General features: G+C 43.8%; 1 protein-coding gene across 2 annotated transcripts; it reads left to right on the plus strand.

The window, feature by feature from the left end:
- The first annotated feature begins 690 nt into the window (after positions 1-690).
- On the plus strand, positions 691-24,867 carry PAFAH1B2 (platelet activating factor acetylhydrolase 1b catalytic subunit 2). Of its 2 annotated transcripts, none has more exons than XM_069224699.1 (6): positions 691-807; positions 8,028-8,118; positions 19,147-19,236; positions 21,120-21,236; positions 22,510-22,632; positions 22,935-24,867. In XM_069224699.1, exons 2-6 carry the CDS (start codon positions 8,038-8,040, stop codon positions 23,211-23,213), a joined length of 690 nt encoding a protein of 229 aa, XP_069080800.1. In that variant the 5' UTR covers positions 691-807; positions 8,028-8,037; the 3' UTR covers positions 23,214-24,867. The 2 variants fall into 2 exon arrangements, with proteins under 2 accessions (XP_069080800.1, XP_069080799.1); XM_069224698.1 differs by lacking the exon at positions 691-807 and adding an exon at positions 834-1,056.
- The last annotated feature ends 1,156 nt before the right edge of the window (positions 24,868-26,023 follow it).

A 26,023-nucleotide genomic window follows, 5' to 3' on the forward strand; every position in this document is an offset into this window, starting at 1 on the left:
CCAGGTGGTCTACCCTACTTCTCATTGGTCTGTCACTATTACTTAGGAGGTTGGCTCGGCTCTTGCTAATCATTTTTTGGCTCCCCCACCTAGAAAATAGGACTTTTTGAACTTCTCCTCTATTACTATAACACAAATTTAAAGGGAGCTTAAAAAAAATATTACGAACAAACAAAGATGGACTAGTATAATTTTCTTCCCTTAAGTTACAGGGAAGCATAAAAAGACGGGAGAAAATCGAACACTGGATGTGTAAGTCGTGTATCAACCCATACGCCATCCGAAAGGCCGCCGTTGGTACCCTGCGACTCATTCCACAAAAGGCAACCCTACACCAAGCCGTGCCACGGTATCGCGCCTTTTCCTCAGTCTTAGTCCCCGTAGAATGGCGGGGAGCAAGTTCCAGCAGGTTCCGCACAACCAGATCAGCTCTTACCACATGGTTCGGTTAGTTTGTTTTCATGACTGTCTTGCCACAGGTCACCCACCCTAGTCTAACCCGAACGGCAGATGATCTATCAAAACACTTTTCAGGCAAATCAGCGGTGCGTGTGAACTACACAACCAATGAGCATTGCAGAAGTGTGTAACGCGCCTAGGATTGGATGAGGTACCAACAATGCTCCAATCCTAGGTCGCCTTACATGTTAAAAGTCACCCCCCACCAGCTCCCACACGCATGCCGAATACGTTCAGCCACGGAATAGGCTGTCATGCGACCCGGAAGTACTGACGTTAGGGACAAATGTCATATATTAAATAAAAGATCGACAACGGACGTTAGGCTGAAATTTACGGAGCGTTTGTGTAAGTAGTGAAAAGGTGCTTACCTTACTTCGGGGAAGGAAGTGGGGTGAGGACATCTTAGGATCTCTTTAGACTGGAGCTTTCCATTGAGCGTTTCTACATCTTCAGAATGGGAGCTCTGTTAAGCTCTTTACAAAAGGAGAGTCTAGGGGAAGCTCTTCAGAATGTGCCTCTGCATGAATCTCCTAGAAATGGGGGTTCTGTATGGAGGAGGTTAAAAGGGACGAGGTGCATGCTGATATTTAGAAGGTAATCCTACAGCAGCGCTTTAAAAGGGGAGCTCTGCCTGAAGTGCAGTTGAGGACGATCTGCAGCGAAACCTTAAGGAGGGGGACTCTGAAGGAAAATGGTTTTCAAGCATCTCTTCAGCCTGCTGTTCAGAATAGTGTTCTGTAAACAGCATTTAAAGTGATAACTCTACAGGGAACTCTGGAAGAGCTCCAGATTGAGCTCTTTAGAAGGAAAATATGCAATGATGTTTTGGAGGCTCTTGGACTTGGGTGACTGTACCTGCTGTCACCTGGCCACCAGCAAGGAAATGCTCATCAGTTCTTTGTGTGGTGGTCCCGGCTGTCATTTTTTGGGGAGATTCGTAGGAGGTGCATAGGGTGCTCCTCCGCCTGCCTTCATACGTATCTCCAAAACTAAACAGGTGTATGCCAAAACCACAATAACCGTTCCGCTAGTAAAGGCTTTAATTTATAGACTTTAGTTTTGGCCTAGAAAATAGTGCGTAGTCCTCGGTTAACTGTCAACAGTTTCCCTACAGTATTTTAAGTGGCATAAGGTTTATTGTTAAAATGAACCAGCACCTAATGGTTAGGGACCATGAACATGTTTAAGTTCCCAAACATGTCCGAATAGGTGTTGTGTGATTCTGGTTGCTGATGATTAGATTTTAAGTGTTTAATATTTGAATTATTTGTAAATAAAGTCCTTGAATATCGAGCCATAGAAATTGTGTGGATATTGCAATTATTACTGCTTATTTCTTGTGTATGCTTTTCTGAGTCTAACCGCTCATGACTAAATCCTTGACTGTTCGTCCTCCTCAGCTGGTGTGCAACAGTAGTGTGGCCCCAGAACACAAATGGAAACCACATTAATTGTTCTGTTTAAAGCCCTGCAACCTTTGTCCTGGTACCAAGAGAAAAGACTTCACAAGGTCTTTGGAAGAACTCATTAGGATAGGGATCATCGGGAATCTTTCAAATGAGGTTCTTCAACAGTTAAGTGACTTCTGCTTGCAGCTGTTTAGAAGCAGCTTTACGGGGAGCACGTTAGAATGTGGGATTTATTGCTAGAAAGTAGTTTTGTAGGGAGTTATTTCGAGGTGCAAGTTCTGCAGGTACTCTTAAGAGGGAATGTTGGGAACCTTTTAGAAGTGGGCCTTACTTAATATGCTTTAGGATAGAGGGAGTCTGCATAGTGTTCTTCAGAAGGAGGCTGTCCAGACATCTCTCTAACCCGGGTGCAGCTGTCTATAGGGGTCTCAAGTGTTACAGAAGGCGAAAGGTCTCCTTGTAAGGGCAGGATTCGAGTTCTTACATGAGTTCTAGTCTGATCACATAGTCAGAAATGAGTTTGCACTTCTTTTGGGTTGCAAGTAATGAAGAGACGGCGTAGGACTGATGGCATAAAGAGTTTCCCTGAATCTGAGATCAGTGATTTGGAGTGATTGGGGGAGCTTTGGAGAAGTCTTTGCTTGTGACAGTGTTTTTCATCCATTTTATGGAATGACGGTAGCTTTTAATTTCATTTAATTTAGAAAATGTTTAGGCTTTAAGGTTTTAAGTTTCGAAAATCTATCCATTACGAAAGACCTATAATGTGTACTACATCTTTATGATATTCTTTAGGCATCTCAAATACCTTGACGACAAACTACCTAAAGCGTATTAAGATGTGCTCGTGTTGTACAGCGTTTGACTGGGACAAACTAACAGCCAATGTGTTTACTGTTTCCAGAAATGTACTAAAGTTGTGTTAATTCTTGCAGCCTCATTAAGCAGTCGCCGGAAAGACTGGCACGCCGTTTTGGCATCCATATTTTGTTGTACTTTAGATCCAGTGGTACCAGTTGACCGCAAATGGCACTTACTCAGTTTTTGCTGTTCATTTTACAGCAAGATAAAATGTCGTTTTAAAAGCCAAATAACAGGCACCAACTCATTTGCACTTGTCGGGTCCCATTGTTAATCCAAAGACTAACACCTTTGGAATGGGCTAGGTGGTAGTGGAGGCGCAAAAATGTCCTGTAATTGTACTGGCGTGTTTTGTGTTTTGTATTTTTTTTTTTTTTTATTTTTTTTTTTTTACTATGCTGATGCATTGCAAATTGTGTGGCTATTGATCTGTCATGTAGTATTACAGGCTTTGTTTTTGGGCTGTTGATTTAAGAAAAACACAATTGTAAAGACTTTTTTTTTTTTTTTTTTTCTGCCATTAAATCTCATCTTTCCAGAAGACCTCTAAATACTGCTTTCTGTATTGCCTCGTGGTAACACCATTACCCCCACTCCGCAGTAAAGTAGCCAGCTTGCTTAGCAAAGATGCTAGTTTCACCATATGGTTTTACAACGTGATTTTATAGTGAAACAATATTTTGTGCCGATTGCGTGTACTGTTTGCCTCAGTAACTGAGTGGGCTAGACAGGAGTTGGCTTTTTAACTATTGGATTTTGTTTCGAGCAATGAATTAGATGTGTTGTATTTGTATATTATCTTTTGAGCTATAGATAGGTATGTATCTTTAAAGGTTATAGTTCCAGTGTTCTAATGTATTGCAACTGACTGAAGAGAATTCCCTTCAGTCATATGTCAACTGGAGCAGGAACACCAACTGCAGTCATCTGCTCCTTAATAAAGCTCAACGGTAGCCAGTGCTTATGATGCAGTGGAAGGAAGCCAAAGGGCCATAAGTAAAGAAAGATGGTTTGAAAGTATGGCTAAAGATGAAGTGTTATGTCAGGTAATAGGGGTGGGGAATTTAATAAAATATCTTCTTGTTGATGGGATAGGTTGTTTCATAAATCTACTTGTCCTGTTAAAAAAAAAAAAAAAAAAAAAAAAAAAAAAAATCTTCTTGTCCCTTTGGTGCCATGTAGTGTGGCGACAAGTTATGGCAGCAATCTCTATATAGGAGCTCTGATAACAGCCTCTGATTATGTCAGGGCTAACACTATAATGGGGTTTGAATACTAGCAATTTTCTTATTTTGCCACCTATCTACATACAGGGGCTGAAGGTAGCAATAAACAATAGTTCCAGGGTTGGAAAGCCCTTTTGAGTCTGTGCAAATCAACTAACTTGTGTGTTATAAAGGTTTTCACCAGCTCTTCTCTCATTTTGTTCCGAGATAGGTTGGAAATTTACTCCTAACAAAGTTCAGAAGTAAAACTTTTTGCAGGGTTGGGGGATAAAAGTGGTTTGAGGGAAAGTGAACACTCAACAGATTTTTGCATGAGCAAATCTACACATGCATATTTGCTTGTGCTAAAATATGGTTTACAAATATTTTCTAGGAGTACAATTTCCTGGTCTAATTCTGCACTAATGGAAAGATATACCATGGGTACACTTTTGTGACTTTCTTTAAGAATTGAGTAGTTTTGTTCCGTACTATGAACTACTAAGGCAATGTGGGCTTTTTGAGACCAAAACATAGTTTTGCTTTTTGCCAATGTTAGTTTCAATAGTGAGGGCCCAGCAGCTTACACAACAATAAAGCTTTGTGAAAATCATGTCAAAACAAGTCACACATTGACAAAATCAAAGGACTGAGCACCAATGCCAGCCCTATTGGCTTTGCCAGTGCTTGTTTATTTTCACGCTTCTCATAATGCTGAATATTTTTTTTAAATGCTACCATACATCGATATAATTTACTAAATGATGCTTCAAAGAAATGGTCCAAAACATTTCAAAGTTAAGTAAAACTTTTTTTCAGTGTTGCATTTTTTTGTGCACATTTTATTTTTGAAAGCATCAACAATCTTGCTGTCAAGCTTCTGCAAATATTTGCATGAATCAGCGAGCATTCTGGGAATGGTTTATATAGCGCCATATTGGTAAACTTTGCAAATGGTGTACGCATATTTTTAATTTTTTTTACTGGAACCAGTTAGTAGTGCAGTCCGAGCTTTGAAGATGTTTTTAGAATGTTCACCCTAATAAAGGCTTTGCATTAATGAACCATAAATACAGGTTCGTATACCATTAGCATGGACACAAATACCTCAACTGCAGGCAATTCCTTTCCCTGTTCCATAATGTAGTTCTGTAATTTGGCAGACAAAGGGTTTGTGCTGCAGGGGTTTGGGCCTACTTGTCCCAAAGAAAAAAAAAATCTGGAAACTTGTTGTCCTTGACACCAAACAATATGTCCTGGGAGTCTTGGTATAGGAATTCCACACCTTTGAATAGAGTTGATTGTGAAGGGCAGTAAGAGTGAAAGTGCAGTGTCTACAGCTGTAAGGCCACACATTAAAGTAATAGATGAACTTTCAGTATGTGATGGCAAACTTATTTCTAGGTGTGACGGATTTGTACCCCCAGAGGGTCTAAGATTTGATCTTTTCCGCATGAGGGCCACTTGGTGCAGACTTTAACAAAGAAGAGATTACAAGACAACTTTTGGTGGTCGGGCATGGAACAAAATGTAACGGAGTTGGTAGAACAATGTGTACATTGTAAAGATGGAGAGAAAAAGTTGAAAATAGGCTCAAAGTATGTTTTATGTCAAATAAAAGATCCAGGATTACCATGGCATACCGTATGTTTGGATTTTATTGGACCTTTGCGTGGAGTAGGAGTAGAATCAAGATTTGCTTTGGTCATGGTAGATGTGTTTTCTAAATAGCTAGTTGGAAAATGAATACAAGACATCACAACGAGGAATACCGTTAAATTGTTAGAAGAAATATTTTGGGCGGAAGGTTACCCGGTGAAACTAATCACGGATAATGGGATTCAACTGATGACAGAAGAGATGACAAAGTACTTTGAGGTTTTGTGGAATCACACATCCTAGAACAGCACTCTTTAATCCCCAGGGCAATGGAATGGTAGAGAGGGCAAACAGTATGGTGAAAGTAGTGATACAAATGGCAGTAGATAAAAGAAGTGATTGAAAAAAAGAAATGGTGTGTGATCTTGTTTGTGCGTATCATACCATGGGGAATGGTGTTAAATTAAATCCTATTTAATGTGATGAAGGGACGCAAAGAGAATGTTATTAAACAAAAATCAAAGAGAGGATGATGAGAATAAGTCTGGAAGGGAAAGTGGTGTGAAGATTGAAGTGGGAGATTAAGCGAAAGTGAAACCCGAACGTGTTGAGGGTGGCTTGACCAGATTTTGAGGTCCATACATAGTAAAAGTAGTACATGTAGGGTTTGTGGTTTTGGAAAATGGAGAGCTATGGAATCTGAGGAGAGTGGCCATATACGGGTAAAGGAAGGGTGGTAAAGTGAACGATGAGGAAGGTTGTAGTGGTTTCATGAGGACGGTGATGTTCTGGGAAGATCAACCTATATTGCAGGAGAAAGAGCGTGAGATGGTGTAGAAGACGCAACTAGTTAACGGAGTGGTAGAGGACAAATTGACAAGGAATAGAATACCACCTAAGTACTTAAGTGATTATATTTGTAGATCATGAATACAGCATATAATCGTTCCAAGCAAATCCAAATTATTCTGTTAAAGGGAAGGAGGTATGTTGTATTTGTATATTACCTTTTGAGCTATAGATAGATATGTATCTTTAAGGCTTAGAACGGTGTTTCCCAACCTTTTGACTTCAGTGGACCCCCACTTTTCATTACTGGAACCCAGGGACCCCCATTGAATCATTATTGGAATCTGGGGACCCAACCCCTCCCCAAACCCTGGGTCATTACTTAAAGCTGGGGCCCTAATCTGTTAAGATTATTTAATTTTCTAAGCAGTCGCTGACCCCCTGAGGAGGCTTCGCGGACCCCCAGGGGTCCCGGACCACAGATTGGAAACCACTGGTTTAAAATGTTATGAGATTAAAGTTCCAATGTTCTAATGTATTGTGACCGAAGGGAGTTCTCTAATCAGTTGTATGTCGACTGGAGAGGGAACACCAACTGCAATCATATGCTCCTCAATAAAGCATCATTTTCTATCACAAAGAAGAGTTCTTCATTGAAATTTTAACAAGACTTATATTCGGGAACCACCAGACCAGGTTACATTTGCATGCTGTACTGCAGAGATGTGTAACCGGGTTCACACTTTGGAATGTCAGCCTTTCGACTCTGAAGTTTATAAAATGGCTAGTGTTAGGTGATGACTTCAGCAGTTAGGGAGAATTTGATTTGAGTGCTGTATTAATTAATATTTATTCTTTCAGAGGAAGGTGTTTAATTTCATACAGCAGCTTATTGAAACTGAAATATGTGCAAGGTGGTACTTTCTGTAGAAACAAATAAAATAAACACTGGTGTAAACGCCAGGAAAAAAAGGGTCAACAGACTTATTATATTTAGGGCCTCATTACGAGATTGGTGGTCAGACTGCTGGACCACCATGGGGGCGGTCTTTCGAATGGCACCAGGCCAACGGTCCCAAGACTGCCGGATTATGAATTGCCCAAGGGGCTGGTGTGACTGCTGAGATGAGGCAGTATAATGGAGCTATTGCGGCCATGCATCCCTACCTGTTGGCACGACGGGCAGACTGTGCCCATGCACCACGTCGTGCATGGGACACAGGACGCCCCCGAACCCTGTTTTTTTTTTTTTGGACGGGGGGGGTGGGAGGACCCACATTGGCCCCACCTCACCCTCCATGGGGTCATACCCTCTCTGGCCCATCATTGTGGGCCCCCTACCTGCCTGAACGCCAAGCTTCCCTTGTCGGTGGGTTCGCCATTGAAAGCTTGGCGGTCCTGCAGGTAGTAATGGCCATGGTGGTGCTAATGCTGGGGTTTTGAACAATGCCAGCGCAATTAGGACCACTGTGCTGGTGGTCCGCTGGAGGCCCGATAGCCAAACTTCTAATCTGGCGGTCCAACTGCCAAAGTTGCAGCAGTCGGACTGCTACCATGGTGGTCCATGGTCTGCAAAACTCGTAATGAGGTCTTTAGTCTTTTTTACTCTGGCGAGATTTGGGTTGAGAAAGGTAAACTCTACCTTTTTCACAAACATTCAAAGTGTGGGTATATTTTTACAACCCTCTGTTCTGCCTTTCAGCGAGGATAAAATGAGCCAGGGGGACACAAACTCCGCAGCAGTTCCACAGCCTGGTGCTGACATATTTGGGGATGACAGATGGATGTCTCAGGTAAGAACAAACTGTCATATCTAGAATCTTCATTTCACCTCTCACAAAATTAGACAACTGCTGTTCTAGTTGAAGCTATCCTTTCCTGCCCTCTTACCTCGTTGATCAGTCTTCTCAGACCTTGTGGTATGTTTCAGAGTAAGGTTCTCAGTTCGAATGTGATCTCCATTTTACTCAGTATCTAAAAAATCCACTTGCACCTTATTCGCCACTCTGACCAATTGGACTAAACCTCTCTTTTGAACCCATAAGAACTGCTGTCATTTTTTCTGCTCATGTTCAGTTCTCCCATATCCATCTTCATTTAAGATAGTGGGGATGACTTACAGAGCACTCCAGTTTTCTATTCGAAGGTCTTTTCTAGTGTCCAAATAGGCCCACGGTGTAATCTCATTATATTGCATAGATTACTCCTCCACCACTGGTCTCCTCCACTCAAACACAAAGAACTTTTCCTCTTGCACATTGCAATTACTTAAGATCTGAGTAATCTTATGTTCTTGAGGTACCCCCCACTGCAACACTCAAATAAGTATTACCACCACCCCATTAAGTAAATGCTTCCTCAGATTGCTTTTCCATTTCCAGTTGACTGGTAAATTCTCTGGCTCATAGGGTTTCACGAGCCCTATCATGGGCAAAGAGTGTTTTATTCAAGTGTAAGTGTGCAGGACAAAAGAGGAACATGCAATGGCAATAGCAATAGGTTTGACTTTTAAATGAAAGCCCATGATGGGCAAGCATTTAATAATTTATCATACTTGCACTGTTACTCATCTTAGCACTTATGCATCCATTTATCCGCCCACTGATTCATTCTTGCATTCATTAACTTGCACATATGCAGTGAACTCACACACAATCTCAACAAGCTATACATGATAAATTAAAATAATAGAAGTTGAAAAAGAAAACATGGTGCCTCCTAAACATCGTAGGCATACTCTTGCAGTAACAAAATTGAGCATTACATCAGGTGGCCATCTTGCAGTAGTATTGTACATATTGTTTTCAAGTTCCAGTATAGCCATCATGTTTAGAACCAAGGTGTTGGCTGTTTTGGAATGGTAAAATAATGATACTATGGACATTACGATGCCAAGACGGACACCTGCTCCAAAGGCTGTGGCTTCGTGGGATGCGCTCACTGCAGATAGAATAAAAGGCAAGGAAGTAGTCTGTTAACACTGTCTGAAGAGCTGTAGTATTCTCTCATAGGAATGACAATAACAAGATGAGAAGGAAAGAAATGGTTAGAAAAAAATAGAGAACCGAAAGGCTGCCCTGCCAGTCCTGGTACTGCATGCACTCATTCTCAGGTAGATGTGCATGTGATCAGAAATACGCAGTCACTCATTGAGCCAATATCTGAAGTGGTTAGTCTACCGCCACATGCTGATGTTTATCATGGATACCAGAGTGTTTCAGCCACTGTCTAATGCATTGACTCTGAGCCATCAGTGACAACATTTTTTGGATCTGATTTTTTTCCTACTCTTTTTTTTTTTTTTTTATTCCCCAGATAAATAAATAAGGCCATTTATATTTGTTGTAGCTTTTATAAAAACAGATAAGAACTATGGCATCTGGCATAACTTTTCCCAGTGACCCAGTCAGGTCTTTAGCCGTTATTATTGGTTTGTCCTCTTAACCAACTTGGACCTACTGTATTGATCATAGTTTCCTACACAAAACGATCTGGTATACACTATTAAAATTACACATGTAAACTAAATTATATTTGTCAAAAAACATAAAATCGCTCCTAAGGGTGCCCAAAAAGGATTATCATATTGTAATCTTAAATTTCCATGGTTTGTCTGGTGCGTCTCCCCACACCAGAACCCTTGCTAACTATAGTAATCAGTGGAATTCCATTTACTAAAAGCCTTACTTAAGGCTGTGACCATGGTTTATTAACAATCCACCATTGAAAGCCTTTTGCTTTTTAACACAATATTTCCACAATAAGCAAGTCAGGCCTACTGGTTTTCTCATGCATTTTCATAACGCACTGATCCAACCTATGAAATGTGATGTACATTTTCCCACTGAGCCAATAAGGCCTATAGCCTTTAACACTGGCTTGACACTGTGCGACACGGGCATACTGAAGTGTGCAAAAGCTAGAAGCCTACTGTTACAAAATGACAAATATGTACAAAATTACAGTTGACGAAACAACATACATGCCATCTCAAAAGAGCAAAACCAAGATTATAGATATTAAATCTTCCACCACCAGAGTTTGTCACAGGGGACGACGACGAACTCCTAAACCTATGCCTGCTATGGCAATCTGAACAATTTCAAAATACTGGTCTACAGCCAGTATCACAGCAAGATGACAAACCCCTGTTGAAGGCATATTGGTTTTAAGCAATGTTTTTCACCACAAATAAGCCAAGACTACTACCTTTGGCATACCCTTTTATAATAAAAGATGAGGCTTATGGCTCCGGACATAAGGTTTGCTAGTGAACCAGTAGAACCTATTGCTTTTATCATTGGCTAGTCATAACTAACCCAGGCATATAGCATTGAGGGTGAGCGTTCCAACAAGGCAACCATCAGGCATGCAGTTACAAAATACAAAATTTAAACAATGTTCCAGTTGGCAAAGCAAAATACTAGAGGCCTGACTCACACAGGGAAATGTACACTGTTGTGTAAGTTTGATTCTTTGCTATTCACATATGTATTTTACTAGTAGTATCTTTACGAATGCGGAGTCTCCACATATAAAAGGATAGTTCTGTCCTGTGGTGCTACTCGGGCCGGTCTACAGGTAACTAACTCGCATAGAACAATGCCTTTGAGTGCGCCATGACACAGGATGGAACACTTGTAAAGTTCAGTCTACAGGGCGGTACAAATTATGACACGTCCTCGTCCCTTTATCATATCTGACATACTACCACTCTCCTGCTGTTCCACCTCTGGCACGTCTCCATTCTGTCATAGTCCTAGTTACAGCTCACAGCACCCTTTTAATACAGCCCCTGAGTTTCGAAATTGCTACGCCCAGCCATCCAGATTTCACCTTGATTTAATCGCCTTTCTCTAACCATTTGTCTTGAGAATCTGTTTAGTTTTTTTGCCATTGATTCCTCTCTTCCCATCTAATTCCCTCATCCAGAATGGGATCAACCATGAATGTCTCTGCCTCTCATCAGTAAATATAAGTGTCCTGTGGCCTAACTGACATAGGTTTGATCCATTAGTTGAACACCGTAAATACGACACACACTCAAGTTACTCAAGACCATGTAGAAAAATAAGAACAGCTTTTGTTATTTTACACACCAGTATCTTCAAAATTGGGTAAGAACCTTCCAAGGTATCACCTTTCACAGTGAGGTAAGTATACCCCACAAATGCACTTTTATCCTGTAATGTTTACTTTGGGGAAATAAACGTACTGCATACAGGCACTTGCAGTGGTATTTCAGGGGTCCCCTTTAGGGCTTAAGGAGAACTACCAGCAGTCCGGATTTACCTGCCCTGGGGTGTCTGGGTGCAGAGGTGCTGGGTGGGTCAGTAGCCTTGGGCATTGCACTGTTGGCAGAGAGGGAAGCCACCTAGAAAGAGTCTGCAGAGGGGGACTTAGGGACAAGTCCTGGAGCTCCCAACAGGGCGATCGATACCAGTCAGCAAGCACACGAGACTAGTAGGTAGATGCCCTCTGGGTGCATGTCATAATAAATACAATACTGGCATCAGTATGAATTAAGACAAGGTGTTTGATGCCAAACACCATAGGTTTCAGTGAAACCATTATGTAGCTGGGTAACTCGTAGTGACAGTACATACATTAAAACGGCTTCCCTGTTCATTTATAATATCTGGCAATAGAACTAGATATCACAGGGGCATATCTGCTAATGGAGAAATGTCATCAAATAAAATATAATGCACCCTACCTCACAACTCTAAGGCCTGCTGTAGGGGTGGCTTACATATATCACATATTATAGTCTGTGATTTTTGACATGGCACACAGTGAGTACACCATGTCGCATTTCCACTCATGGTTTGTACAAGGACACGCAGCCTGCAATGGCAGGTTGTTTTCCGAGAAAAATCTTTACAGTTTTGAATAGTCGACAGTCCAGTTTAAAAAAAGCTGCAATGTTATCCTATGGAGAGAAAAACAAGTACTACATTCAGGTACACTAGTGTTACTGATGGAACCAATCTCCTGGACTTAAGGTAAGGGCAAGGGTCAGGACCACACCAACAGATAACACCAGGCGGCCCTGGGGCAGCCTGGAGCAGAGGTATAGTATGGCATTGGGTGCCCAATGTTGCTCAAGGGGGGTATCGGTCTGGTCAAAAAGATGCTGCAGGTGGGTACTGGGGATCCAGTGGGGGAACCAACAAGTGTTTCAATCTGAATACGTCTGGGGACATGGGTACACCTTCAGTCCTCTTCTCCACGGGCCAGGGGTGACTGGTACCGAGGTGTCCTGAGTCATTGGGTGTTCTCCACCAGCGCACTTGCGGTTGAGGGGCCTGAATGCAGAGGCTGCAGGTGACATCTGAGGGTCTACAGTGGGCAAGTCCAAGGTGGGCTTTGTCTCTGGAGAGCGGGGGGACCACGCTGGCTCCATTGGTCCCCTTCAACTCTGGCTGTGCAGCATGGGTGCAGTGGTGCTTCCGGGTGTCTGGTTTTTGGCGGTCCGGAGACCTTCCAGTTTGTCTTAGAGTTCCTGCAGATTCAAGGAAGCAGCTCTGCTAATCCATAGGAGTTCCTGGGTCTTTGTTGAAGGCAAGCAGCCCTCCCGGGCTTTTGGAGGCACACAGCTTTCAGGACGAGTTGACTTTATATTTTCTAAATTGACGGGAACAGCAGACAGGCTGGCAGGGCTGGGGCCAAGTTAGGCGCTTCTTTCTCAGGCTTTGCTTAGGCGGTTCTTGAGTGTCCATAGGTCAGCTGGAATCTGACTTCCTGGTTCCAGGGGCTCCCCTAAATACTGCATTTAGGGGTGAATCTGTGAGGGTAGAGTAGTAGCCAATACCCCCTATATGACCCTTCCTGTGGGAAGTGGGCGTAACCATGTCCTAGAGTTCCTGAAACTGCCAGCACCAAGATGGCAGATTTCTGAAAGTTGTTTCCACATCAGGCAGTGCGAGTTAGGGGTGGGACTGACCTGAGGGGTGGACACACCTCCTTGAATAGTAGATTTCCTGCCTGTCCAAGTGCCAGATGGGCCCTGGGGCAAGGGGGTCTGCATCTCTCCTGTGGGTTAAGCTTGATTTGAATACCAAGGGTGGTGGGCTTCTTTAAAGCTCCATGCCTTGGAATGCAGATTTGCAGATCATCCTGTTGGGTGGTGTAGGAAGCTGGCCTGGTGCGTGGTTGGTACCTGAGGTACTTACACCTTATACCAGGTCCAGGTATCTCCTATTAGTGTAGTGTAGGCGGTGTCTAGGAGCCAGGCTCTCTAGAGAGCTGTGGATGAGCAGCCAAGCCTTATCTAGGAAACATGCAAAGCTCATGCAATACTGCTGTAATCACACAGCACCTACACACATGAAAGAAACCACTGAATGTTACAAAAATAAAGGTACTTTATTTTAGGGACAAAATACCAAAATGTACTAGAGAGGCAACCCCCCAGCAGGAGGTAGGTAACACACTAGATATATACACTAGTAATCAGCAAATAGTCATAGAAAGTGATAAAAAACAGTGCAAATGCAGATAGACAATAGTGACCCTAGGGGGAGTCCAAACCATATACGAAATAAATGGAATGTGAACACAGGACCCCACCCTAGGTAAATGGTAGGAGAGCAGGGGGTACTAGGCAAAGGCAAGTACAACAGTGCTCCCCTAGTGACCAGGAAGAAAGGAGTAAAATACTAGATTTTCCCCAAACCAACCAAAAGGAAGAAAATGCAACACCCAGACAAGACTGCAAGAAACCTGCGGTGTCTTCCTGAAGAGGAAGACCTGTGGAAGAAGGAGACTAAGTCTAGAAGTCACAGAAGAGTCCATGAGGATTAGGAGCTACTACCCACCCAGCTGCAGGAGTTGGTTGACTGTAGGACGAAGACGGTCAAGAATGCAGCCTTGGAGCAGGTGAAGACTTCCTGGAGGTATGCAGTTGAAATCCCACGCCAGATGGATGATTGCAGTCAGTCGGTGTCGAGGAAAAGCCACCAACAAGCCTTGGCAAAGGCAGAAGTCGCGGTGAAGCATAAGTGGAGCTGCCGGGGACCAGCGAGGTCCAGGAGGACTCTTCCCACAGGGGAAGTCCTAGGGCAACCCTCAGCAAGGCAGAGGGTCCAAAGAAGAAGAGGCAGCCCCACAAGAAACCCACTGGGTGAGGAACCAGGAGTCGCAGAGGAGCCCACGCAGCACTACTGGCGAAGGGTCCCACGCTGCGGGAGAAGCACACAGAGGGCTGTGGGTCGCAGGAAATGTGTCTGGGGCTTCCAGAACCTGAAGATCCCCTGGAGATGCAAGCAAGCCTTGGCAGCTGCAAAAGACAGTGCAGGAGGCTACTGTCCTGTGTGAGAAGGTAAGGGCTTACCTCCTCCAAATTAGGTCACCTGACAAAAAGGATTACTCCGAATGCAGGATCCTTGCAGCTCAGGTTAAGAGGCTATCCAGGCAGCCAGTCGTCGTTGCAGTTGATGCCTGCAGATGCAAAGGGGTGACTCCTACACTCCAAGGGGGATTCCTTCTTCCTTCTTGTGCAGACTGAAGACTTGCCGCCCTCAGAGGATGCACAGTCGGGGAAATGTTGCAGAAGCTTGAAGGAGCCGTGAAAACAATGTTGCAAACAGAGTCTTTGTTGTCGATGTACATTGTTGGTTCCTGGAGGGTCCATTTGCGGTACCAGTACCTAGAATTCGAAGTAGAGGTTGCAGAGGAGTCCTGCTGGAATCTTGCCAGCCGAATCTGAGGACCCACCTAGGAGAGACCCCAACAAGCCCTGAAAGGGGGATTGGCCACCTAGCCAGGTGACCACATACCAGGAGGGGGCTCTGACATCACCTGCCTGTCTTGGTCACTCAGATGCTACCAGAAGTCCCAGCCAACCTTGGATTCAAGATGGCAGAACCAGGACCCCGCTGGAGGAGTTCTGGGCACCACCCTTGGGGTGGTGATGGACAGGGGAGTGGTCATTCCCCTTTCCATTGTCCGGTTTTGCGCCAGAGCAGGGACTGGAGGTCCCTGAACCACTGTAGACTGGTTTATGCATGGAGGGCACCAAATGTGCCCTTCAAAGTAGACCAGTGGCTTGGTGAGGCTACCCCTCCCAAGCCATGTAACACCTATTTCTAAAAAGAGAGGGTGTTACCCCCCTCTCCCTAAGGGAATCCTATGTCCTGCCTTCCTGGGCTTGAGCTGTTCAAGCAGCAGGAGGGCAGAAACCTGTCTTAGGGGTGGCAGCAGATTGGGCTGGCCAGAAAAACCCAGGAGGCTTGTAGGAACAAAGGGGGGGGGGGAAAGGGGGTCCTCTAAGGAGCTCCCAGTGTGTATGGTATCATACTTCCAAAACTGGCAACAGTATTGGGGTATGATTACAACATGTTTGGTACCAAACATGCCTAGGTTCGGAGTTACCATTATGTAGCTGGACATAGGTAGTGACCTATGTCCAGTATACGCAAAAATGGTGTCCCTGCACTCACGAACTCCATGAAAATGGAACTGGAGTTTGTGGAGGCAACTCTGCTAGTGCAGGGGTGCCATCACACAGGTACTTGCACTCTGCCCCCTGGGCTAGGAGGGCCAGCTATAGGGGTGACTTAGTGGCATGGCGCATGCACCCTTTCACGCAAGCTCCAATGGGAGGCCTGCAGAACTTAGCATGGGCTCCTCATGGGTGGTATAATACATATTGCAGCCCATGGAGATCTCCTGGCACCCCAATGCCCTGGTTACCACATACTAGGGGCTTACATGGGGCACCAGTATTCCAGATTTGGGGGTGAAAGTAACTAAGGGGGTGATTCCAACTCTGGCGGGCGGCTACCGCCATTTGGCCGCCATACGGCCAAATTTCCGCGGTCCCCATTCCAACATTCCCGCTGGGCCGGCGGGCGCTAACCAAGTTAGCGCCCGCCGGCCCAGCGAGAATGAGGCCGCAACACAGGATCCGGCTCCGAATGGAGCCTGCGGTGTTGCGACGGGTGTAGTTGCACCAGTCACGCTTTTCACTGTCTGCTAGGCAGACAGTGAAAAGCTGGCCGGGGCCCTGTTAGGGGGGCCCTGCACTGCCCATGCCAGTGGCATGGGCAGTGCAGGGGCCCCCAGGGGCCCCAGGACACCCCTTACCGCCAGCCTCTTCCTGGCGATGAAAACCGCCAGAAACAGGCTGGCGGTACGGTGGTCAGAATCCCCAGGGCAGCACTGCTTGCAGCGCTGCCCTGGCGGATTCCCCCAGCCAGGGCAAAAATGGCAGAATACCGCCGGCCCCGGCAGGGCGACCGCGGCTTTACCGCCGCGGTCAGAATGCCATTTGAAGCACCGCCAGCCTGTTGGCGGTGCTTCCGTCATTCGTGACCCTGGCGGTCCAAGACCGCCAGGGTCAGAATGACCCCCTAAGTCTCCAAGTTAGAAGGGAGAGAGCATAATCCCCGGGGTCCTGGTTAGCAATATCCCAGTGAACACAGTCCAACGCACTGACAACAGGCAGAAAATAGGTGTAACCATGCCAAGAAAGAGAGTACTTTCCTACAGGTTGGGTGTGTAAACACCTTTTTCACAGCAGGCTTTGTTGTTGACCTCCCAAGCAAAGGTGGCAGGCTGGCTTAACTAGTCAGTCCCCACACAGGTAGTTGGTAGGTTTTCAGGAGGTACCTCTAAGGTGCCCTCTGGGTGTATGTATTAATAAATCCATCACTGGCATCAGTGACTGTTTATTAATATGAGATGTTTGATACCAAACATCCCTAGTTTCAGTCAAGCCATCATGTAGCTGAGGAACTCGTAGTGACCATGATAAATGAGTTGAAAACTGCTATCTAGGCACTCTTGCACAGGCTGCCTGGGACAGGGAGCCAGTCACAATCCCACACAGATGTGCGGGAACACGTACCTGTCATTCTCAGCAATCTCCAGTCTAGTTCTGAATCATTGTGTTTGACCACTGTTGAACTCTATAGAAGTGGCCATGATGGAAAGGATACAGGATGCTGTTGACTGTTGTGCTGATGCAGAGAGAGAGTCCTCTAGAGGCCACCCTTTGGTCCACAAATCTCGAGGGTAGTCCACAGCCTGAGGCAATGAGGCTGACTCAACATGCTGCATTTTTCATGTGTGCACTTGAGATGAGTTGCGTCTAGGTAGCACCTCCTAGGCTTGCTCTGCCTGTTTAACAGTGTGTTTGTGACAAGGTGCACTTGCTGCTCTTGCTAACTGCCACCCATAGTTAACTGTTAGCTCACTCTGCCTTCTGGTTCTAGGGTTGCATTAAGGTGAATGGATCCCATCAAAGTTCAGTTAATGTATGATGCTTCTAGTGGGAGGATAATCATTGTCTACTTTATAAGAAGTAGATGTGCTCACAGCATGAGCTTCTATTGTGGATGAATTTTTGACCTTGGGGTGCCTGAGTTCCTCACACCAGTCTGGGTTATCCTTATTGCTGGTACTTGTTACCATTTTGTAATGAAAGGCTACAAAGTCACGGTAGGGTAAACAATACATTTATTGTGGCAGGGTTCCCTGAGAGTGGGCTTCCCTGGCCAGCCAGCATGTAACTGACTTCCCACAGAACACTGTTCACAAACCCTTTGTGACATAGATGGAACACTAACATCTCATAAGGTTGTACATATTATCTACCTATTTGTAGAGAAATGCATAACAAGAATCCAGCGTCACCCAAGCCATCGTCACCAGCAAACTGGACAATGGCAATTCACTCTGTGCTGGAATCAACAATTTCTACTTACCAGAAGTCTCCTGACATTACATAACTCAGAGGCTAAACTCACCCTTGACTTCCCATCCTTCTCTCACATCACCCCACACCTCAGTGATCCCAACCCACAAGTGAGCACTTTTCAAACTCCTCACATACGTAGCCTTGCTCAATATTGGCCCCCACGTACCTCAACAACTGAATAACCTTCCACAAACCAACCAGACTCCTCCGCTCATGCATATTCACAGCCCCCAAACACGCAGAACCAGATCCGGCGGTCATGACTTCTCCCTCACTCTTGTTGCCTGGAACAATTTGCTCCTACACATCAGAGCCTCCTCCAAGGTTCTTGATTTCCACAGGAAACTGAAGATCTGGCTCTTCACCTTGGCTCATACAGCTCCTTCTTCAGAATCAGGGTGCTCTCCTGGGTGAGTTGTGTGCTATACAAATAAACACAACGCAAAAATAGAGAAGTTGATACAAAGTAAGAGGGAGTGCTTTGGATTGGAAGAAGTGAGGAAGGAGAGCAGTTGGTGAAAGAGGGGTTGGCCTTGCATGGTAAGAGAGTGCTGTAGTGTAAGAAGAAGGTGGCTAGTTGAGTCCTTCTGGTGGGGTGGCCTTTTTATGTGCCCTCAGCAAAGGATTACCACACAATTCCAGGTCATTATGGACACTGACACTGGCCCTGACCATTTCACTTCAAAATCATTCTTTTCAAAAGTGTTTATCTAAATGCTTCAAGGAAGAGGAAGAAATGTTTCAACCCAAAGGATGTATTTAGTGATCATGGAAATTTCAGTACTGGAAACAGTTTCATTAATGACTTGGGAGGAGGTGATCCCCTTACTAAGGCATGCAGCCAATTTCCTACTGGCATAGTGGGGGTGTAGGGCTACATATTGGGCCTAACTATGTCACAGTTGCCTTAATTTTGTAACAATAGATTTTCATTATAAATGGCAGAAAGCAATTGCTAGAAGAATTGAAAACACTGATTATTTATTTTCATGGTTGTAACCTGCTTTCGGAACCACCATTTAAATAACTCTCGTTTTGCAAGGCACCCAGGTGGCAAGCGGGCAGTTATTCAAGTTTGTGTCAGCGAATTTAGTTAACTTTTTGCGTTACTTTACAGCACCTGCGGTTTGTCCTGGATTGTAAAGACAAAGAGCCCGAGGTTTTATTTGTGGGTGATTCCATGGTGCAAGTGCTTCAGCAGTATGAGGTAAGATTTGATGTTTGGAGACAGATGTTTTGCCTCCATTAAACCTAAAAGCCCATTGATGTCCTTGAGATAGAGATACTGGTAAAATGCCTGTCTAAGGACTACTTAAAGGTCTCTCCCAGTTACCACAGTTGCCATTACTGTATTTAAATAGTGTAGTGAAGTTGGGTTTTTGCTCGCAGTTCGAATGCCCTGCTGGATTGGGAATCAAAACAAGGATATAACCTAGTGCAACTGCTTTCCATGGCTCACCTTGATGCTGTTGTGTAATATAAAGTCACATTTTGCTCCTAAAGACTGTGTCTGCTCTGTATAATTATTGAAAATAAAATATTAAATAAAATAATGGGTTTTAGACCTAGCAAAGTGGGACTGCAGAGAATAGAGGCCATAAGCCCAGCAGGGCAGTATTCATATAGAGGTGCAGTAAGACTAGTGTGCAGTGAACAGAACACACGCTTATTTGCACACTTTAACTATGTCACCGAGCTATTTAAATTCATCGTAGGACATGCTGATTTATTCAACCTTGTAGTAGGTGAAATCGGTACCCTAATAGCATTATCCCTATTCTTTATTTCCTTGACCTTTTTTGCAACAGAATGAATTTTAAGACGCCTATTTAGCTTTGTCACGTTGCCTAGCAAACAATTCATTTTCAATTCACATGTTCCCTGAAGACTTACTTTTCCGTTCTGTGATGGATTCTCATTCTTTGCCATGGTGGTGATTTGTGGTTTCTTTATGGTCTGTACTCACTTTGGCTTCCAATGGTTCTCAGCTATCTATTCCAGGGTTGCTGGTGATTAGCATACCTGTTATCACTGTTGGTTACTTGTCCACAATGTGCTTTGTGGGAGTTTCTGCATACTTCTGTATTTTATGTTGTCTCATACATGTACGTAAATCGATTTTGTATATTTCTTTCTACATTAGTATCTAAAGTGTTGCCCCTTATATCATGACACTTAATCTTGACGATCTCGTAGGTTGTCTCGCAAGACAAAAACATCGACGAATAGTCCACATTTGCCACAATACCTCTACATAGTGCCTCCTTCAAAAGAACACTTATTGATTGAGTGGATACTTCACTGATTCGTACCACCTACACTCCAGTGAAATTTTACATGTAATAACTATGTGGCTAAGGTCAATAAATTCTTCTGGTTTGACCATATGTATTACCATATCACCATCATTTCAAATGTAGTATTGATAAAGCCTATTTTAATTCTCCATACGTGCAATCGACCTATACAAAGTATGCATTTATAAGTTTACATTGCTTTCATTGATGTTTCCCTTTTTTCAATGTTTGAGTCATGTAAGTTGAATTCATTTGACACCGGCCATTCATTATATTAATCTATTCTGTTTCCTAAAGTTATTCCTTCAGGAATCTTCCTTTTATAGTTACACATTCAAACCCAGTCTTCTAAGAGATTATTTGGGTTCCCACTTTTGTATCTATGTAGTTACAAATTAAGTAGCACTTGAAACAGGCCACTTGCAGTGTAGCAGGTCAGCAGGCAATACTACTCAGACATGATTGCTTGTTGCCTAACCTACTCATTCCCTCACATAGACCTGATAAGGTCAAGGCAGGATCTTATCAGAGATCTTTGCAGGCAGAAAACCATTAAGGTAATGTTATATCTTTCATGGTGCCCTGCATAGAGGGCTATAGAAAATCTAAATAGTGATTGTTCACTTATTCCTCCGTTTAAACATGCTTTCGGCACCAGCTGCTGAGATTATCATAGATGCCGGATTTAACACTTGGAACAAACATTTCATTCTGTAATCCATAGTGTTTTTTTCTTCTCCTTTTGAATTTGCAGAAATACAGCTTCATTGATGTTTCTCTTTTATGTTCACAGCTCTGGAGGGAGCTCTTCTCGCCCCTTCATGCCCTTGGCTTTGGAATCGGCGGAGATAAAACAGAGCACTTGCTTTGGAGGCTTCAAAATGGGGAACTTGAGAACATCAAGCCGAAGGTACTGGGCAAGTCCAGAAAAGAGTGCAAATGGGCATTAATGAACTGAATGCCTCTTCTAGGAAGCTCGTGCAGTTTGTCCTGTTCAGGAAGACATTGCACGTTGGGGGTGGAATGGCTAATCTCCATAGGCTTACCAGGGGACACAAGTTTCCCTCCTGTGCCAGAGAATCAGAGAATGGCCTGGAAACCGTTTTTCATGGTACCATCAGTAATACGTAGTGCAAGTATGCAAAATTAGCATCGACCAGTTTGACGTTTGCTCATTTGCCTGGGGACATGGCCCAGACAAATGAGGGACTGTATTATGCCTGTGCACCGTATTGTAGCTGCACTCACAAGGACAAAGATGTCTGGAGGAGCATGTTAAATGTGCATTAAGTAGCCAGCGGGCATAGATGGTAGCTATTGTGAAAGGGCCAGAAGGAATGAATCTAGGGATAGCAAATGGGTGCAGTCATAGACACAGGGCATAGTGCCCCTTGAAAGACACCTACAGTGTAGCAGGAACAGCACTGTCAAAGTCTTTGTAGGTAGATGGGGCACCTCACCTCCGCCCTTAAGGAGAGACTTTGAAGGTCAGTTGTAGATTGTACCCACTCTCATGAATGCCCTCAAAGGGCAAGGCGGTCACCCAAACAGAGCAGCATGAAAACCAATGCTCCATATTTCTATGCTGTACGCTGTAAGTACCACAAGGCCTTCCTCATCAAGTAAGAGCCAATGCACTGAAGATGTGGGGTTTTAATTAAGTGTTTATTTGGAATGATGCAGCTGTATTTCACCAGCGCCAAGCATGTTGAGTGAGGGTGTGAACTGGCACATTCGGGACTTGTCTGGTCCTTTCATAATTTGGTGCCTAGTGTACACGTTTTATCTGTTTTGCTTCCCGTCCTGACGCTATATAACATGTCCAAATCTGTGGTCTTTGGAGTCCTGCAGTACTAGAAAGGCAGAGAATCGTCAGCATTGTGGAAGCACAGATAGCTTTTTGACCTGTCAAATACAGAAGTATGTTTTTTAAATATATTTGTTGTGAGGAGTTACAAATACCTGGGTTTGGGGGATTGTTCAGGTCAATGTTCCTAGCAGAGGGGTGTCTCAGTAGTCTGCTTCTTTTGAAGTCATGTCCATCTATTTACTAACAGTGAGCATAGACGTTTGAAACTTTGCCCCACGGGTTCATCGATGGATGTCATCTGACTAATCATGCACTCAAGAATATCAGGGCATGAGTCAATCTCAAACGTAACACACCTGATTTTCTTCCGCAGGTTATTGTTGTCTGGGCCGGAACTAACAATATTGAGCACACAGCGGAGGAAGTAGTTGGGGGAATTGAAGCCATTGTAAAGCTCATTAACCGGTTACAGCCTCAAGCTAAGATCATTGTTATGGTAGGTATCTTGTCATACCATATAACTAGATGTGCTCACATTTTGCACAGGGGAATCACTCTTCACTGTGGTGGTGGTGGTGGTGGTGGTGTTAGACGTGTACATTGTTGTGCCAAATTTTGACCATAGCAGTTCAAAGTTCATTAGGATGTGTTCAGAAAAATCAGTTGGTGTGATTGCACATGTAACCTTGAGGCCCAAAGGGTTCTTGCACACTGTATTGTACTCCAGAAGAGATTTCTGAACAACGCATAAAATCTAAGGTGATAGTTTGTTATGATTGCCATTCTTTTCCTTTTCAGGGTCTGATGCCACGAGGTGAGAAGCCCAACCCACTGCGGCAAAAGAATGCAAAGGTGAACCAGCTACTCAGAGTGGCTCTTCCTAAACTCCCCAGCGTGCAGCTATTGGATGTGGATGTGGGCTTTGTGCACTCAGATGGAACTATCTCATGCCATGATTTGTTCGACTTCCTGCACTTGACGCCCGCAGGCTACGCTAAAATCTGTAAACCTCTCCATGAACTGATCATGCAGCTGCTGGAGGAAACACCAGAGGAAAAACAAGCCACTCTGGCTTGACGTGCTTCTCTTGGGGTTTTGGTCATATTGAATCGTTCTCTTTAATTATTGATAACAGTTTCATTCCCAGAAACCCTACCAAGTGCTGTTTCTTTCCCTAATTTATGCCAGCTGTATGGATTAAGTTGTCATGTTAGGGCAAGTAATGGGCTAAGAGTACATGAGAGAGTGGTTAGAAAAAAAGGCACAGAGAAACACTGTTTGCTTTTGGTGGTTTACATTGTGGAGGCATTTAGTTCTGTGGTGGTCAGATGCTATACAGGGGCACAGCCCTTCCTTATGGAAACATTCAAATTGATTAAGTAGGGATTATTTGCGGATTCCCTTACAGAAAAAGATTGCATCAATTAAATGAGAACATCTTCTTAGTTGGTGCCATAAAGATGAGCTGCTTCCAACCTAAGCATTTCCCAATAGTGAGGGTTTTAAAATATTGGTTATGAGGGCAGTACGCCACTCTTAGGCTATCAGTACAATTGTACAGGTGTTTAGCTAGCCTGCCTTTGTGCTGTAAATTGGTTTTGGAGTTTTAATTGGCTTCTGTCTCGTAACCTTTTTGCCACTCACTTTGAATTTTGTTTTCTTTGCCATCAGAAACTGAACCCTGAAGTGCTGCAGCATTCTGCGGCTGTCTCTGACCCACCTCACTGCGCCACCATTTGATTGGGATATTGCCAGCGAAGTGTTAGTTTTGTCTGCTCCTCTCTCGTACCCCTCATCAAATCTGGGGTGGGACAGTTCTTGATGTTAAAACCATTCTCATTCCACATGTGCATATTTCTCATCACCATGGTTCTGGTCTAGCTCCCATTGCTTAAGCACCATGCCGGTTCTGTAAATAGTCATTTACCTTGTAAATTCACCTGCCTCTGCCAATATTTTTATAGCATGTTTGAGTCTGGTGTAGTGTAACGTCGCATCCACTGTCCCTGCTAAATCGTAATCTGTCTTCTCCTTTCTCTGGGGTTATTCAGTCTCTTCTAAAGGGAATCTTTAAGCAGAAGAGCAGAAACCCGCATCATGGTTTCCATCTCTCTACAAAAGTGTAGAAGAAATAGGGTGGCAGATGTGCTATCGGAATCGTATGTGGCAAGATGTTATTCCCTATTCCCCTTTCATGACACTATCCAAGAAAGTATATCCTTATTCATTAAACTTTAACAGCTAATGCCACCAGTGACCCACTATTTGTCTCTGGAATCTTGCACTCCGTTTGCTGTGCTGTAAGTCCTTGCTAGTTCAAAAAAGGGACTTCTTCATAGCAAGACTTCTCAGTTGTATATAGTGTGTAGTTTGTAGCTTGCTGAGTCAATAGACCAAGCTGTCTCCTACGGCTGACTGGCTCCTCCAGTAGATGCTGCTTCTGTTGTGTGCTGTTGAGGTAGTTGTCCTTTGTGTGTGTGTATATAGTGTTGCTTGAGAGCATTGTGTGACTGCAGTAGATCCCAAGGACCATGACTTTCACTGGATGTTATGCTCAGTGTCTTGTTCCCAATGGTTTGTCATTCACCCTGAATCCATTATTTTTAGTTTAGTCACCTTTTGCATTCCACATCTTGAAAGAAAGGTTGTTTTTTCCAAACATGGCTTATTGTATATTTTTTTATGTTTTAATTTTTGGCTTATTGAGTATTAAATATTGCTTATTAAGGGAGTATTTTGTCAGTACTGAAATGTGAATTGTGGAGTTTGAACTTCATTTTATTACTGTCACTGTTGTGGTAGTTTCCCAGAACATCATTTTCTGTCTATGCAGTGATTATTCCTGAATTCTGGGCTCTGCTCTTTTTTTTCTTTATATCTGGCTCCTTTTTAGTCAGATGTTTAGATTTTTCTCCACATAAATTGACATTTTTGATGTGAGTTTTCACTCATTTATGTGAAGACTTTGTTTCAGCTACATTGTGACCACAACACATAGCGTGCTTTACCTATTTTTGAGTTGCCGTTTATGTGGCGTAAGGAAATCAGAAAATGAACCATCTGCCTTGTGTATGCTGTTTCATCATGGTAGTCACTCTATTGAAAATTGCCAAGTATGTCTGGGAAACATCCCAAAGGTTATATCCTCGTTGGAAATGCAAGTGAAACAGGTCAGTACAACCTCAATGTCCACTCTGAAATAGTATCCATTCTCTGAAGTATGTTATGCTTGGATCCTAAGGCAGTTCAAGATGCAGTTCTAGAAGATGGAGTATGCCTCGGAAAGTATTCCAAGCCACATGCGTATGCAAGTGTCTCCCTCTTCATGAGGTAGTATTATTCTACCACCGGGGGCAAAATATGTGATGTAAAGAGTATCATCACTTCATTGTCTTTTTCCTCCATTTGGCCCATCAATGTGCCTAACCATTCACCACTTTCATCAGTGGTCATTGCACTCCTCAATGACTAATTAAAGTCTTGAAAGGGTGTAGCATTGCAGATATCTATTTTCAGTTCACAAGTCATTCTGGATTACCTTTGGCCACCCTAATGTTGTATTATCATTTGCCTAATGCTATGGTTTTTCCAAGTTTTCCACAAATTTCCCATAACGTTCTGGCAATCCCCAAGAAAGCTCTTACAAGGCCCTTCTTTGTGGGATGTAGTGTACCTTTGATGGCGCCCTTCTTTGGTGGTGTTCCATTGCAGCTCACTTCATGCCCTAGGCAGGCAACACTCCAACTAGCAAATTTACCCTAGCTCATTTTCACAGTGAATCCCTTGCTTTCCCGTATTCGCAGTGTCACGTAGGTTCTCATTATCCTAATAAGACTACTGGATTCGGGTGGCAGAATTGCCTGTACTGCGGGGGACTGAGTCTGATC

This window comes from Pleurodeles waltl, chromosome 3_1, assembly GCF_031143425.1.
Source record: "Pleurodeles waltl isolate 20211129_DDA chromosome 3_1, aPleWal1.hap1.20221129, whole genome shotgun sequence".
NCBI classification, from domain to species: Eukaryota; Metazoa; Chordata; class Amphibia; order Caudata; family Salamandridae; genus Pleurodeles; species Pleurodeles waltl.